Source organism: Olea europaea, chromosome 10 (genome assembly GCF_002742605.1).
Source record: "Olea europaea var. sylvestris chromosome 10, O_europaea_v1, whole genome shotgun sequence".
Classification (NCBI taxonomy): Eukaryota; Viridiplantae; Streptophyta; class Magnoliopsida; order Lamiales; family Oleaceae; genus Olea; species Olea europaea.
This window is the reverse complement of record NC_036246.1, coordinates 26,653,404-26,667,807: the sequence shown is the minus strand read 5'-3', so window position 1 is coordinate 26,667,807 and position 14,404 is coordinate 26,653,404. Positions and strand designations below refer to the sequence as shown.

Genomic DNA, 14,404 nt, shown 5'->3' with positions numbered 1-14,404 from the left:
AAAGCTTGCGAACTGTCCATGAATTAATCAATAAAGTCGCAGTGTGGAGGTTCGATTCCTGAGACATGAAATTAGATTCATTGTAGGCGCAGTGTACAAGCAGCTCATGTTCCCTGACTTGTTGGGGCACATCCTACGATTTACCTCCTTCACAAAGCTCTGGGCGAGGGATGGGACAGGAGCCGCAGGACGACAATGGAGACCCTCAAGATTAGAGTTCAACCTTTTTTTAATAAAAGCTTGCGAACGTTTGGGTCCCATTTGATACTTCTAGTCCAGGCTTTTGTATACAACGTGCACAATCGTAGCGGGAAGTGCGGCTTTTGTCTAATAAAGTATTAAGTAAGTTGACTAGACGTCCTTGATTAATTAAATCCCAACAGACCATCAATAATTCAATCTTGTTTTAACTAATAATAATGGTTTTGACTGGTAAAACCAAATCAATTATACGTAGCAGACGAGCTGCTCAGCTTAAGCAATAATTTATAAAATTAATGATAGAGTGGCGCACGTGTAGCCTCGAGGAGTGCACGTGCCATGCTCAAGCAAAGCACGTGCACGTGCCATGAAGGCCGGCATCACGTGCGGACAAATTCTATGAGCGGCATGAATCGAGCATCCATTTCCTTTGTTCTTTCCCAACTTGATATGCATGCATCACTCCCTTTAATATTAAAAATTATAGCACTCAAGCTCTTCCATGCAAAAATAAGATTACCAAAAATTAGAAATTATTTACAAAAAATCAAACTTCTTTTTCAGTTTTACTTTTCAATAGACATATAAACATTCTTTATCGCTTTTTTCTATTAAATTATAAATTAAACTATTTATTAATTCTTTTCAAGTAGAGATCGTATAATTTTTGCTCGATAATACTACTTGCATATAATAAAATTATATAATAATTTACATAAAGATGAAGCATCAAAAAGAGAGTGAATACTTTGTTTATTTAGTTGAAGAAATTATGATCCAATTATATCGCACCACATCGTGTATAGTTCCATTATATACATGTAATTCAACCAATTTTTGTTATGATAGTATCATCATATATTTCATACATGAATAATGTTATTTGTACATAATGAAATTAAATAGTGGTTTATATACAGATGGGGTGTTAAAAAGATAGTGGGGAGATTGCTTTAATATGGTTGAAAAAATTTTGATTTAATCATATCTCATTATATTATGTATATGTAACACAATCATTGGTACACACAAGTAAGCTCCCGTTTGGTCTCCATTCTCTTTCTCATTCTTTTTCTCTATTTTATTTTCAACCACACAATCTTTCATAAAATAATATTACACACAAATAAAAAAAATTCATTATTTTTCAACCACACATTTTCCAAAAAATCACTATTCCAACCATTAAATTTTGAAAAGAATGGGAGCCAAACGAGGACTAAATATATATGCCTAGGGGCGAAAAGGGGAGGAATTTTTTTAAAAAAATAATATTATTTGTATAAGGAGTTACATAAGCATTTGCATACAAATGAGGTATTAAAAAGAGAACGATTTTTTTTATTTGATTAAAGAAATTTTGATACAATCATATCTCATCTATCATATGTATGTAAACTATTATAACATAACCAATTTTTTTTGATTGACACACACACTCAAATATATATTTTACCTTGCAAAAAGTAATTAGGCTTGGGGACCCAACCTATCCGTGCCCCCTGCCTCTCCATATGCCCATGTTTGACTAATATTTATAAAACAGTCTAATTACTTTTTATTCATAAATTTTATGAGACCTAAAAGTGCTACTTATTTATCTACATTTATTTTTATTTATTTATAAATACTTTACAAACAAAGATTTATATCATCTTTACTATCAAGTATCAAGTAAATGAATTGACAAGTTAAAGATAAGGCAAGTGTAAATGGAACAAACACCGCTGATACCGTTGAAAAGTTATCTTGACCTTTTCTTTTTCTCGTATATTTATAATACATCAATGTTAAAAATGATATATTTCATACATTTATCGTTTTTTTTTACTTACATTTTAAAGAAAGAAAATCAAAATGTTTCACTTCTCTCCCCAAAATAATGCTCGAAGTCAGACACTGGTTTTGAAAGGTTTCGCTCTTACCATCTAAGTTAATTTTTAACCTCTTCCTCCGTCTACCCTATTGAGATTGGAATTTGAAAAACGTGATTGAGATGTATAATTCCTTGAAGAGACTATAAGAAATATTTGAAGAAATTTAAGGCATACTTGATATGGTTCAATTTTTATTTTTGTTGTAAATTAAGCAATTGTTTTAGACATATTCATAAATTTACACCAGTCCAAACAAGTTTTGACGAGTTGTTTAAATATTTTTGCTGATAATAGAATGTCGTGAGACGTTTCCCTCAAATCTTTTATAAATACATTTTATGAGTCCTACAATTTTTTAATCGTATGTTTCATCAATTTTTATTAAAATTTATTAAAAATTTAATTTTAATTATCATCAAGCGTAGGGGCATATGTGTGAGGGCCACCACACAATTTGGTGGTGCCGGGGGGCGGGGGGCAGAAGCCCCGGGGAGCGGGTGGCCCCTAAAATAACGGGGCCCGGACGTCTACAATATTTCATATTTTAATCACTTTCTTCAATTATGTAATCGTATAATGACAAGTTGACAACCCAGACAACGCAGATCATGGAGCGTGTACCTGACGTCATTCTCAACGAGGGGGAATATCATGGTGGCGTGGCGCAAAATTATTGGCGAATTTGCACAAAGGGCTCGCGCCAAGGACGTTTGGTACAACGTCCAAATCAGCCAGCATGGCAAACAGACAACAAATCGTAACATAAATAAATAAGGAAAAATAATAAAAAATAAGGTTTGAATTTTGCAAATTGAAAGGCTCTCAGCACAAGGAACAAGAAGAGAGGCCAATATATTGCATGTGAATTTCAATGCTAGAATTTCCCCTTTGGTTTCTTTTTCAATTGATGTTAGATGGTGGCGTGTTGTTGAATGGGCGGCGGAGAATCCGAGAAGGAGGAGGATTTGGCGGAGTTACCGCCATGTCTTGTTGGAGTGAGACTGGTGGATGCTCCTGTTCTGTTCTTTGTTGTTTCGCATAAGGCTTTTCGTGCAGAGATAGCGTCACTTCTCCACCTCGCGGTGGAGGCAGCTTCGAGTGAGTCGTATGATCACGAACTTGTGGCTGACCTTGGCCGGAGGTTCGAGTTTTTGAGGCTCGTTTATAAGTATCACTGTGTTGCAGAAGATGAGGTTAGTGTTGTTTGTGTATTTAATTTGTCCTGTTTTGTTTGTGAAAATTGATTTCAATTATGAAATTAGGAATTCTTGATTATAGTTCGAATTGAAGTTGTTAAGTATTTATAACAATAAATGGATGATTTTATGATTAAGAGGATGTAATTGACGGAGAAAAATTGTAATTGAAAGAGTCCTCAGTTGTGTAGACGCCATTAGGGAGGGTTCTATGATACAAACTATGGAGGAAGTTCACTTTGGTATTTCATAGAATAACAACTCGACCATTTCTTAATCTATTGAAACAACATTAAGATTCCTATAGATGAATATCATTTTGAAAATCACAAGAGCTATGAGTATTCTCTTCTTACCGTCTCTTTGCTGTTTCGTTCCCTGGGAGAAGGGCATTTGTTTAATACCTATAAAATGTTCTCTAAACTTTTGTCCCATGTTTCCTAAACTACTCGTTATGATGTATTTGACCTTCAATTAACTTGCCATGTTCCTGCTAAGTGTAACCAGATTGGTAGTTTTACTCGGGAAACCCTCTAAAATTCAGAATCTTCATATCATTTAGAAGAAGAAATGGACAAATGAAAAAAATAAAATAAAGGGTTCAAATGATAAAACTTACTGCTTCATGGTGATATACAGAAAATGTTGCCACTCATCTTTTGTAGAATCAGATATACTATTTCTGCACTTATGATGCAGTAATTCAAAGAACTCAAAAATTGATTTCATCTAACTAGCCTGAGAATTGTTAATATATGTAGCTGATTCTAAAAGTTTCTGTCAGGTCATCTTTCTAGCGCTAGATGCACAAGTAAAGAACATTGTGCCAACTTATTTACTCGAACACAAAGCCATTGATGATAACTTCAAATCCATTTTTCATTTCTTGGATCTCTTGATGAACAAAACTGAAGATATTCCTAAGACGTTTCAAAACCTTCTGATTTGCATAAGTACAATCCAGGAAATAATATGCCAGCATATGCTGAAAGAAGAGAAGCAGGTATCAATCAATTATCTTAGCTTTATGTACAGCGATCTAGAGAACTTATATACTTGAACATTTTTTTTTTTGTACGAGTAGAGATGGAAATTGATTCATTAAGAACTATTTTCTCCTCAAGATTATGGAACGGCTTTACATCATAAAATCTCAACAATAAAATTTAGACCCACCATTAATATCAGTTTTGTGGCACAAAACTTTGTATGGAGAAGCAGCATCTATTTTTTGTTTTCCTTTCCTATAGAAGTTATCTATTTTTAGCTGCAATTATAATAAATGAATGTTATCAAACTTCTCTCCATTTATTCACAACTGGAGAAAATCATTTTTGTCTTGTAAAACCCATTAGCACTTCAATGGATGAGTAAGATGGTTGCCATATTCATTGCATGATTCACGAAGACTCCAATCCAAAGCTTGGAAATATTGAAAGTGAAAATTTCATCAATTTTGAGATTGTCCTTAAGAGGTGACAACTATAGTTTATAAAAATTCCCAAACCTGTATGGAATTGAATGTTTAAAACTATTAGCTTGATATCTGACTGGCCAGGAACGCTTTGTGACATATGATTATATCTGAGCCGCATTGTGTAGATAAATTTTAAATGGCTCCTTATATTCTTGAAGCCCAAATCTTATTCAACTCTATTCATGAAAATGAAACAAATGGTGTTACACAAGGATGTACCATGCGCATTATTTCTTGTTTTCAATATAAATAAACGCTTTATTCTTGTGCTGCCTACAGATGTACATGTAGTGCTCGAGGATCTTCTTTCTGCTTTTCATCAAAATAACGCAAATGACAATATCTAGAGTCCAGGATTTAGCAGTTGGAAACTCCAATTTGCATAAAATCATCATGTTATTTACGTAACTTACTTCAACCATGCATCTCAAACATGTAAAATTATTTTTGCAGAAAAATAAATAGCAGTGTTTCAGAAATTATCTTATGAAAATAATGGAAAAAATGCCTTATTATTGTCTACTTACATTTTTTCTATTACATTCTCATGCACATACATATGGATGCAGGTCTTTCCTTTGCTCATGCAGAAATTCTCTTCCACAGAACAGGCTCAGCTTGTCTGGCGGTATATGTGTAGTGTTCCCATCATACTACTGGAAGAATTTTTGCCATGGATGACATCTTCTCTTTCTTCAAATGAACAACTAGATGTTATAAGTTGCATCGAGGTTATTGTACCAAAGGAAAGACTACTTCAAGAGGTAAGTCTTAGTTTATGTCAAATGTGTTCAGTTTAGTTTCTATATTTAACGGTTTGATCTCCATCTTAAAGGTGATTGTTTCCTGGCTTGGAAATAGTAAGAGATCTGATTCTGATGGCTGCAGTAATTATGGAAAAAGACCTCACTTTTACTACGAATTATCTACTTTCGAGGATAGTCTCTCTGAATCTAAGATTCACTCTGAAGAACAGCAGCAGAAGAAAGCATCTTCAATATGCAAAAATGATGAGCAAAATCCCATTGAGGGCATTCATCTTTGGCATGCAGCCATCAGAAGAGATTTTAATGAAATTTTGGAGGAATTACATCAAATAAGAAGCTCAAGCAGTTTTTCAAGCTTAGCTTCAGTCATGACCCAGCTAAGATTTGTTGCAGACGTCCTCATCTTTTACAGGTAACTACCCATGGTGGTTAAAGAAGAGTAAAACTCCACATCTTGACCGAGGATGAATCAAGATTTATATTCACGCTTCGATTTTCAACTAACCTATGAAACTTATATCTAGAAATTTAGGCTCGAGTCATGTTGGAACGACGTCAAGTACCTCATCTCCTCAATGGCATTGTCATTTGTGATGGTACTTACGTCAGCTTTTGTAGGTGGAAATTAATTTATCAAAAATTTTAGGCATGCCTAATACATCTTTTATTAGAGCAATTCTATGGTCATGGATGCATGCAATTTGAAATTTTTTTCCCCTTGGACTACTGCAGCATCTCTTTGGACCAATTTTTTAACCCAATGCCAAGTGAAGTTGCTATACACGGCCGCTCTCCTAGTGGCCAACTCATTGATCAAAGTCGAATTGAAGATCTTCAAAAGTTGCTGTTCTATGAACTTCAAGGCACAACACAGCTAAGCAGCTTTGTAGAGATCCTTTGCAAGAAACTGGAGTCGTTTGTGTGGGGTTTCAGCAAAAACCTTATTTTTCTAGAAGCTGAGGTGCATCTTTTTTCCCTGTAAACACTTTTTATCAAAGAATATTTCTAGGTTTATGAAATTATCGGATTGATATCTTATTTTGTCATTGTTTATAGATGCATTATGCAGAATTCCTTTTTCTAATACAATAACCTTTAGATATAGTTTTTGTTAATTGTTCCTCAATATTCTTGCTTTATAAAATGGTGAATATACCAGGGATCTAATCAGAAAATGTAGAGAAACAGGGACATGAGTACATGCTGTTTTAATCAATGAAAGATATTGAATCAATCATGGCAAAATTACTATAACCATTCATTTCCTTTCTGAGAGGTAAATGAATTATGTATTTAGAGTATAATGATAGTATACATTTTGTGTAACTTGTGTGTTTAAAAATTCCTTATTCAAATCAAGTTTAAATTAAATTGACATTGGTAGTTTGTAATCCAAATCTACTTGGATATTAGCAAAAATAACCACACTCAAAAGTCTATCTTTACTGATTTCATGGCAGTACAGTCCATTGTTAAATTCAAATTTCAATCTGGTGAAGGTTTCATATCAAGATGCCAACTAATTTAATCTAATATGGTTTAATTTTTGTTCTGATAGATTATAATCTCATCATTTTACTGACAGTGGTGTGAAAAAATTTCCTTGTAGCAAGTATAAGATCTTAACCAAATAATTCTCATCAATGAACACTAAAACATCATTACTGCCAAGCAGTAAGAAAAATGCTAAATCTCTGTCAGTGACTTGCTGCAATTTAAGCACTTATTTCTGAAATCTTCTTTAGTTGCCTAGTGGTTGAACATCCGTATGTTTGCTTTCAGTAACTTTACTTTGCAGCGTCTTCCAGGTTTTCCCAATCATTGCCAAAATTTGCACCCGTGAAATGCAGCTATGGTTATTGTACACAGGCCTTCATAAGATGCCACTTGGATTGCTCAGGTATGCAGTTACTTGGTTCTCTGCTCATTTAACCAAGAAAGAGTCCAACTCCCTTCTTAAGAACATAAAGCTGGGATGTCCTGTAGCAAACAATTCTTTTGCACTTTTGCTACGTGAATGGGTTCACATAGGCTGTTCAGGTAAATCCTCTGTTGCAAAATTTAGACAAGATTTGCAAGAACTATTCAATGACCGAAGCTATTACCTGACTGAGCAAATCAAGCAGGACACTGGATTCTCTGATACACAATTAAAAATACAACTCCCAAGCAAATATAACTCTGAACTGCTAGCCCTGAGGTCAGCTATGAGTATGAAGAAAAGTGAAGCTAATCCTTCATTTTCTGTCTTCAATCCAACTGAGAAGCAAGACACCTCTTATTCTGGTGTTATACATCTAAATATATTCTATCCTCAACCGTTATCCCCCATTCAGAAACATCTTGCTGAATATAACAATGCAAACATCTTTCTTACTCTTGAATCAAGACCGATGGACCATATCTTATTCATCCACAGAGCTCTCATAAAAGACATGGAGTATCTTGTCTCCCTCTCAGCTAAGCTGGATGCAGATGTAAGACTTCTTACTGAGTTCAAAAAAAGATTTCATCTCTTACATAATATATATAAAACTCATAGCAATTCAGAGGATGAGATTGCTTTTCCTATTCTTGAATCAAGGGAAACACTTCAGAACGTCAGCCACTCTTATTCCATTGATCATAAATTGGAGGCCAAACAATTCAGAAAAATTTCCCTTATCCTTAATGAGATGTCCATGTTGCATCTTGATGTTGAATGTGATCAGATGAGGCCAAAACACCATCAGTTGTGTTTAAAGCTCCATGATAGATGCATATCCATGCTTAAAGTACTATCTGATCACATATACCGTGAGGAAGTTGAAATTTTTCCATTGTTTAGAAAATTCTTCTCCATTGAAGAACAAGAAAAGATGGTAGAACATATGCTTGGAAGCACAAAAGCAGAATATCTGCAACAAATGATACCCTGGTTAATGGCATATTTAACACCCAACGAACAGCAAGCATTGACATCTTTATGGCGCAAGGTTGCCAAAAATACGAAATTCGACGAATGGTTAGGAGAATGGTGGGACGGTCTGAAAAGAAGTGATGTAGCTAAGGTAGAAGACGGGCCAAATTCTTCTTCATTGGCTGCTAACCCACTGGAAGTTGTTTCGATGTATTTGCTGAAAGAAGGCACTGACAGCCACAAGAATTGGCATGACAGAGGGAATGAAGTTTTACAAGAAGAATTTGCCTTCTACAACTCCGAGCACTCTGGATCTCTCAATGGGGATAAAGAAACCTGTGGAGGTCAAGATGGATTCCAATCACTAAACTCTACTGAATGTCACAGCAAGGTTGACCAGAAGAGATACAAGGAAACAAATGATCCCTGTCCAGATGATGAACCAGTGAAGAAGCTTGAGAATTGTGAGAAGTTGGGCCATCAGGAGCATCCTCTAATCATGAGTCAAGATGAACTGGAAGCTACAATAAGAAGAGTATCTCGTGACTCTGCTTTGGACTCTCAGATGAAAGCGAAGATAATTCAGAACCTTATAATGAGGTACAGTAAGCATAGTTTAGAGGGATCTATGGGATCTTTATTGGAAACTTATTCCATATGGAGCATGTAAAACTGCACAAATTAAGCCCCTTTTTATTTTCCATTCTTTCCTTATTAAAATGAAAAATATGACCGTTATCCATCATATCAAGCCACCAAATTTGAATTTCTATCTCTTGTGTTGAGGCCATAACGGCTATATTTTCTATTCTCATTTTTACAAAAATGGAAAACAAACGCCCCTTAAGTAATAAAACTTTTGGATTGCCTTTTAAATGATACTGCACCTATCAAACTGTCACCTCTAGTTACTGGAAACTTCTAACTTAAGGATATTATTTTTGTAGTCAGATAATATTTGTGCTTGTTTTTTTATCTGTTATTTGACTTGTTCTTTAAATTCTTCCAGTCGTTGGATGGTAACACAACAGATGTCTCATCAAGAGGCTGCTGTGGCAACTGAGAGGGGAGAAATTCCAGGTCAAAGCCCATCTTATCGCGACCCTCTCAAGTTGGCTTTTGGTTGCAAGCACTATAAGAGGAATTGCAAAATTCTTACTCCATGTTGTAATAAGCTACACACATGCATACGGTGTCACGATGAAGCCACTGATCATTCTGTGGACAGGTTAGACTAGCATGCACCAGATTACTGCTTCGACTCATCTGTATGTTTTCCCTTATTGGCATAAATAGCAATACTTTCTATTTCATGACAGAAAAGCTGTAACGAAAATGATGTGCATGAAATGCTTAGTACTTCAACCAATTGGTCCAAAATGTTCGACGCTTTCTTGTGAAAGCTTCTCGATGGGAAGATACTATTGCAGAATTTGCAGATTGTTTGATGATGACAGGTGAGTTAATGAAGTTATGTATTCTTGGAGAAGCTGTTGCAAAAAAAAATTTAGAAGAATGGAAGAAGGAGAGAACACAGACAACACAAGAACATCGAAAAAGGAAATGAGACTTGAACACGATATCGTTGTTCTCAAATGATATGTGCCTCCTCTAAGATTATTTCAATTTCTTAAAAGGATTCAAGACAAATCGTTTGTGAGATTGAACAAATTTTTAAGAAGAAAAACACCTAAGCACTTGTGTTTTCTTCCAAGAACTTGAGGAAAACTTAAAAGTTTGAATGTGAGAAATGAATTGGACTAAAGGCACTATATGATGAATTTTATTTGATGATTTGATGTGTTTATAATTGAAAACTATCACCTATTTATAGATTTCACGTAACAGCTCAGGAAAAGTGCGAGCCATGTATGAAAAGTTTAAGTTTTTTATGAAAAGTCACCAGAAATCCAAACTGAAAACCAGCCATAAGTGCTAGTTTCCAAGGCCATGCGCGCTTGGGCAAATTGCCCAGTGCCCAAATTTTCTATTCGTCTTTTATTTCTCATCGGTTTTTATCTTTTCCAAATGTACAATATATATCCAATTCTCTCTTCCATCATAATTCTTGAATCAATATACAACAGAAGTCATTTGCATTCTACTTCTAAAGAACACCTTATGATGAAGCATTTTAACATCTCCAAGTGGTTGGCGAGAAATGTCCTTTTCTTTGGTATTCTCATGAGCTATAACAGTACCTGCATAGAAATTCTATAGTCATCCATAACTCTTTAAGCAAATAAAATGTATTTCATTTATCTTATTTGTCCTTTTCGTTATTTAGAATTTAAAATATTGGTTTCTCTGATGTAGAATGGGCAATGCTATCATATAGAATCTACAAAATGAACATTTTTAAGCTTTCCCAATTTCATTTCGAGTCACTTGAAGAATTGTGCAATGTGCATATAGAAGTTTAAGAAGGTTTAAGTAGATCATGTTTCTTACATGATAATCTACCTTCTTGTGACTTGTATAATCAGTTATATAAGCCTTACTAAGCTGATATGTAGACCATTTTGGTCTGATGAGAATGTAATTGAATGTACATAGGTAAGTTATCTAGACACGCTCAATTTTCTGGATATCCAACCAATCGTGCATTAAGTGACAAAGAAATAAGGCAAAGTTCTCTTAGATTTAAGGTGGCATACTTAAAAGTTAAAATACACTTACTCAAGTATTGAGCTAAACTGGCGGAAGTCATGTTTTCTCCCTGATATTCATTGTTTACTCTTTCATTTTGTTATTGAATTGATAACTACGAGTAAAAGAATTTGAACTGCTCCTTCCATTGCATGAAGTTTGAAGTTAGCTTTGGAGTCTGTATTGTGTCTAAAATGACATGTTTTGCATCCATATTCACCTCATCTGATGAAAATGAAACCTTGGAGACATGTAATTTGTTGGATTTTAGATACAGTTTTTCCCTAAATGCTTCAATATCAGAAGACTCAGAGTTTCTGTAATCTTCTTTCCCTGAAGAGATTATACCAAGATAGCTTCTGGGTTCAAAACTATTATTGCTATAAAATTTTCATATATCTTGGCGAATCAGTCATCGAAATTATTTATCAAGAATTCATGGAAATTAAGGTTCTTTGGTAATCTGATTTTTATTGATGAGTAATTTTGTAAATGATAAGGAACCTGCAGAACACTAACCAATTGTTTAAAATGCCAAAATAATGGGATAATCTTGCAACGATTTCTTGCAGTTCGCAAAGTTTTTACCAACCATTCTTTGCATATCTGTACAACAGAAGCTAGTAACCAATGTTGAGATAATATAGTCCTGCCAGTATTCCTGATAAAATCATGTAGCCACCATCTGATACTGTGGCCTTCTCTGATGTCATAACTAATCTTAGCCCCTGTTTGACAACCATTATAAAGAGTTTCTTTGCGGGGAAATGAGTTTTGAAATAGTGATTTTATGAGAATGAGTGGTTAAAATGCAGTAAAAAGTTTGATTTACGTGCAAAATATTTTATTGTCAGAAAATGAGTTTGAAAAAAAAGAGTTTTATAGAAATGGTTATCAAATAGGGTCTTAGTGACCATTTACCATTTTCTTCTCTGATTGCATGACTAATCTTAGTGACCATTTACCATTTTCTCTATCTTGTATTTGAATCTTTTTATACTTTTACCTTTCTATTTATGTTACATACTTCTTTTTCTCCTTTATTTATTATTATTATTATTTTTTTTTCAATTTTTCTCATCTAAATGATACTGAAATGAGAGGATTTTTACAGGAAAATCTATCATTGCCCTTACTGTAACTTGTGCCGGGTCGGAAAGGGATTGGGCATTGATTACTTTCATTGTATGAAATGCAATGCTTGTATGTCAAGGTCTCTCTTTGTGCATGTATGCAGAGAGAAGTGCCTTGAGGATAATTGCCCAATTTGCCACGAGTATATTTTTACTTCAAACTCTCCAGTAAAGGCGCTGCCATGTGGTCATTTGATGCATTCAGCATGTTTTCAGGTATCAGGCTGCTCTTGAGGATTTTCATTTCTTCTGAACTAATGCAATATATTATGTTTTCTTCTGAGCCTCTCTATGGTGCTGCTAGGATTACACATGTTCTCATTATACCTGCCCAATTTGTAGCAAGTCACTGGGGGACATGCAGGTCAGTTCAAATATTCTTTTCACATATTTTAGTTTGAAAGGCTCCTGTTCCTCTGGTAAGAAGGCAAATAATTTTATAACCTTGTGTTAACATAACAAGTGAATACTCATTAGTAGTTGTTGTTCTCACTCTTTCTAGAGGTCTTGTTTACGAGCCTCAATTTTGCTTCTTACATGATTTTACAAGAATGCTTAATATCATATTCTGTATATGATCTTTTTACAGTTGTAAATGAAAAAGGTTCTTATTGTTCATTATCTAAAAACTTGGAACTGACTGACTGGCACAAAATCTGGTTGAGAGGCTAGCCTTAAATAGATAACTAAATTAACTGTTAGAAAAGTCAGTGAGATTTAGCATGCTACAAGGTACGACTCAGCAGAATGAACCAGTGTAGTAACTGCAAGCTTGCTGCTCAAATGTGTTGGGTTTAAGTTCTTAACTACTTGCTTGGACTTTACAGTTATTGTTTCTGTTTCCAGTATACTTATGTGCATCAGGTGGATAAATTTATCTCCTAAATTTTCGTTCCAATGCATTTTTCTGTTCTACGCCTTACTTTCTAGAAAACTGTCATTCTGAACCAGTTTAAAGTAATTCCTTGAAAATTGCAGACGAACTTATTAAATGAGTCTTTAACTCTGTATTATCTTGGACTGGAAATATATCCGTTAAAAATTTCTTATGCTGCTCTCGTGCCTCTTAAATATAATAATCAACTAATCTTTTTTCTCAGTTTACTGTTACTCAAATAAACATATTAAACACGTGAAAAAGAAACTAGAAACTAATGTTTATATATCTGGCATTTCTAATTTGCCATTCCAGTACACTTATTGCAAGTTGAGTCCATTCCATCTGATGTTATACACGATTTTTAGCATTACGAAATATTAAAATGGTTCCTTTCAGGTGTATTTTGGAATGTTAGATGCTCTATTAGCTGAAGAGAAAATTCCAGAGGAATATTCTGGTCGGATTCAGGTTGGCTATGTTCTATGTACACTCTTAATTGGCATTCTTGATTATCTTCTAACTTGGGTAAGATAAAAATAATCCAAATTGACTGTCTATGGATGTGCAGGTTATACTGTGCAATGACTGTGAGAAAAGAGGAACTGTATCCTTTCACTGGCTCTACCACAAGTGCTCTCACTGTGGTTCATACAATACCAGGCTCCTATGACTCAAATACTTGGCAAGTTTGGATTTTGTGTCTTACTCATCTAGAAACAAATAAGTCCTGTTGATTCGTGTGTCATGTATGAAACCTATCAATTTCCAAGTTTGGATTTTGTGTCTTACTCATCTAGAAATAAATAAGTCCTGTCGGATTCGTGTGTCATGTATGAAACCTATCAATTTCCTCGACTAATATAATTTATTTTATCTTTATATCTCCATCTTTCTTACTGAAACTTTTGAAGTCTGATTCAGATATGAAATCATTTGTTACCAAATCCAGTTTGCGAGTTTGATAATTCTACTCTGGACAATGCTTGCTAAATTCTTTATTCAGAAATTTTTCTGACAATAATCTTCACCATTGAAGAGAAACATTATAAGATGGCCTATTTCTTGCTGTCATGCATGATTCATATAGCAAACGATTTTGTGAGCTTCTTCATTTTGTGAATGGTGACAAGCTGATCTTTCAAGTTTAAAGTGTGACGACTTTGTCTTCTTCTTGGACAGCATTATTGTTGGCAGGCATCATCTAACCTGTTTTTCCTAATTCACTCTTTGGTACTATAATCTTCTGACTTTTCCATATCTAAAGAGTTATTCCCCCAGTCCACCATTTTTCCATCCTTGCAAAACTGTTAGTCAGGCCCTGATTC

General features: G+C 34.5%; 1 protein-coding gene across 2 annotated transcripts; it reads left to right on the top strand.

The window, feature by feature from the left end:
* Positions 1-2,798: 2,798 nt before the first annotated feature.
* LOC111401663 (zinc finger protein BRUTUS-like At1g74770) lies at positions 2,799-13,962 on the top strand. Of its 2 annotated transcripts, none has more exons than XM_023029509.1 (12): positions 2,799-3,271; positions 4,059-4,277; positions 5,321-5,515; positions 5,587-5,930; positions 6,251-6,479; positions 7,327-9,017; positions 9,427-9,645; positions 9,737-9,874; positions 12,181-12,415; positions 12,542-12,563; positions 13,476-13,547; positions 13,648-13,962. In XM_023029509.1, the coding sequence occupies exons 1-11, from the start codon at positions 3,011-3,013 to the stop codon at positions 13,508-13,510; spliced, it is 3,588 nt and encodes a 1,195-aa protein (XP_022885277.1). In that variant the 5' UTR covers positions 2,799-3,010; the 3' UTR covers positions 13,511-13,547; positions 13,648-13,962. The 2 variants fall into 2 exon arrangements, with proteins under 2 accessions (XP_022885277.1, XP_022885276.1); XM_023029508.1 differs by having other exon boundaries at positions 12,504-12,563.
* Positions 13,963-14,404: the final 442 nt, after the last annotated feature.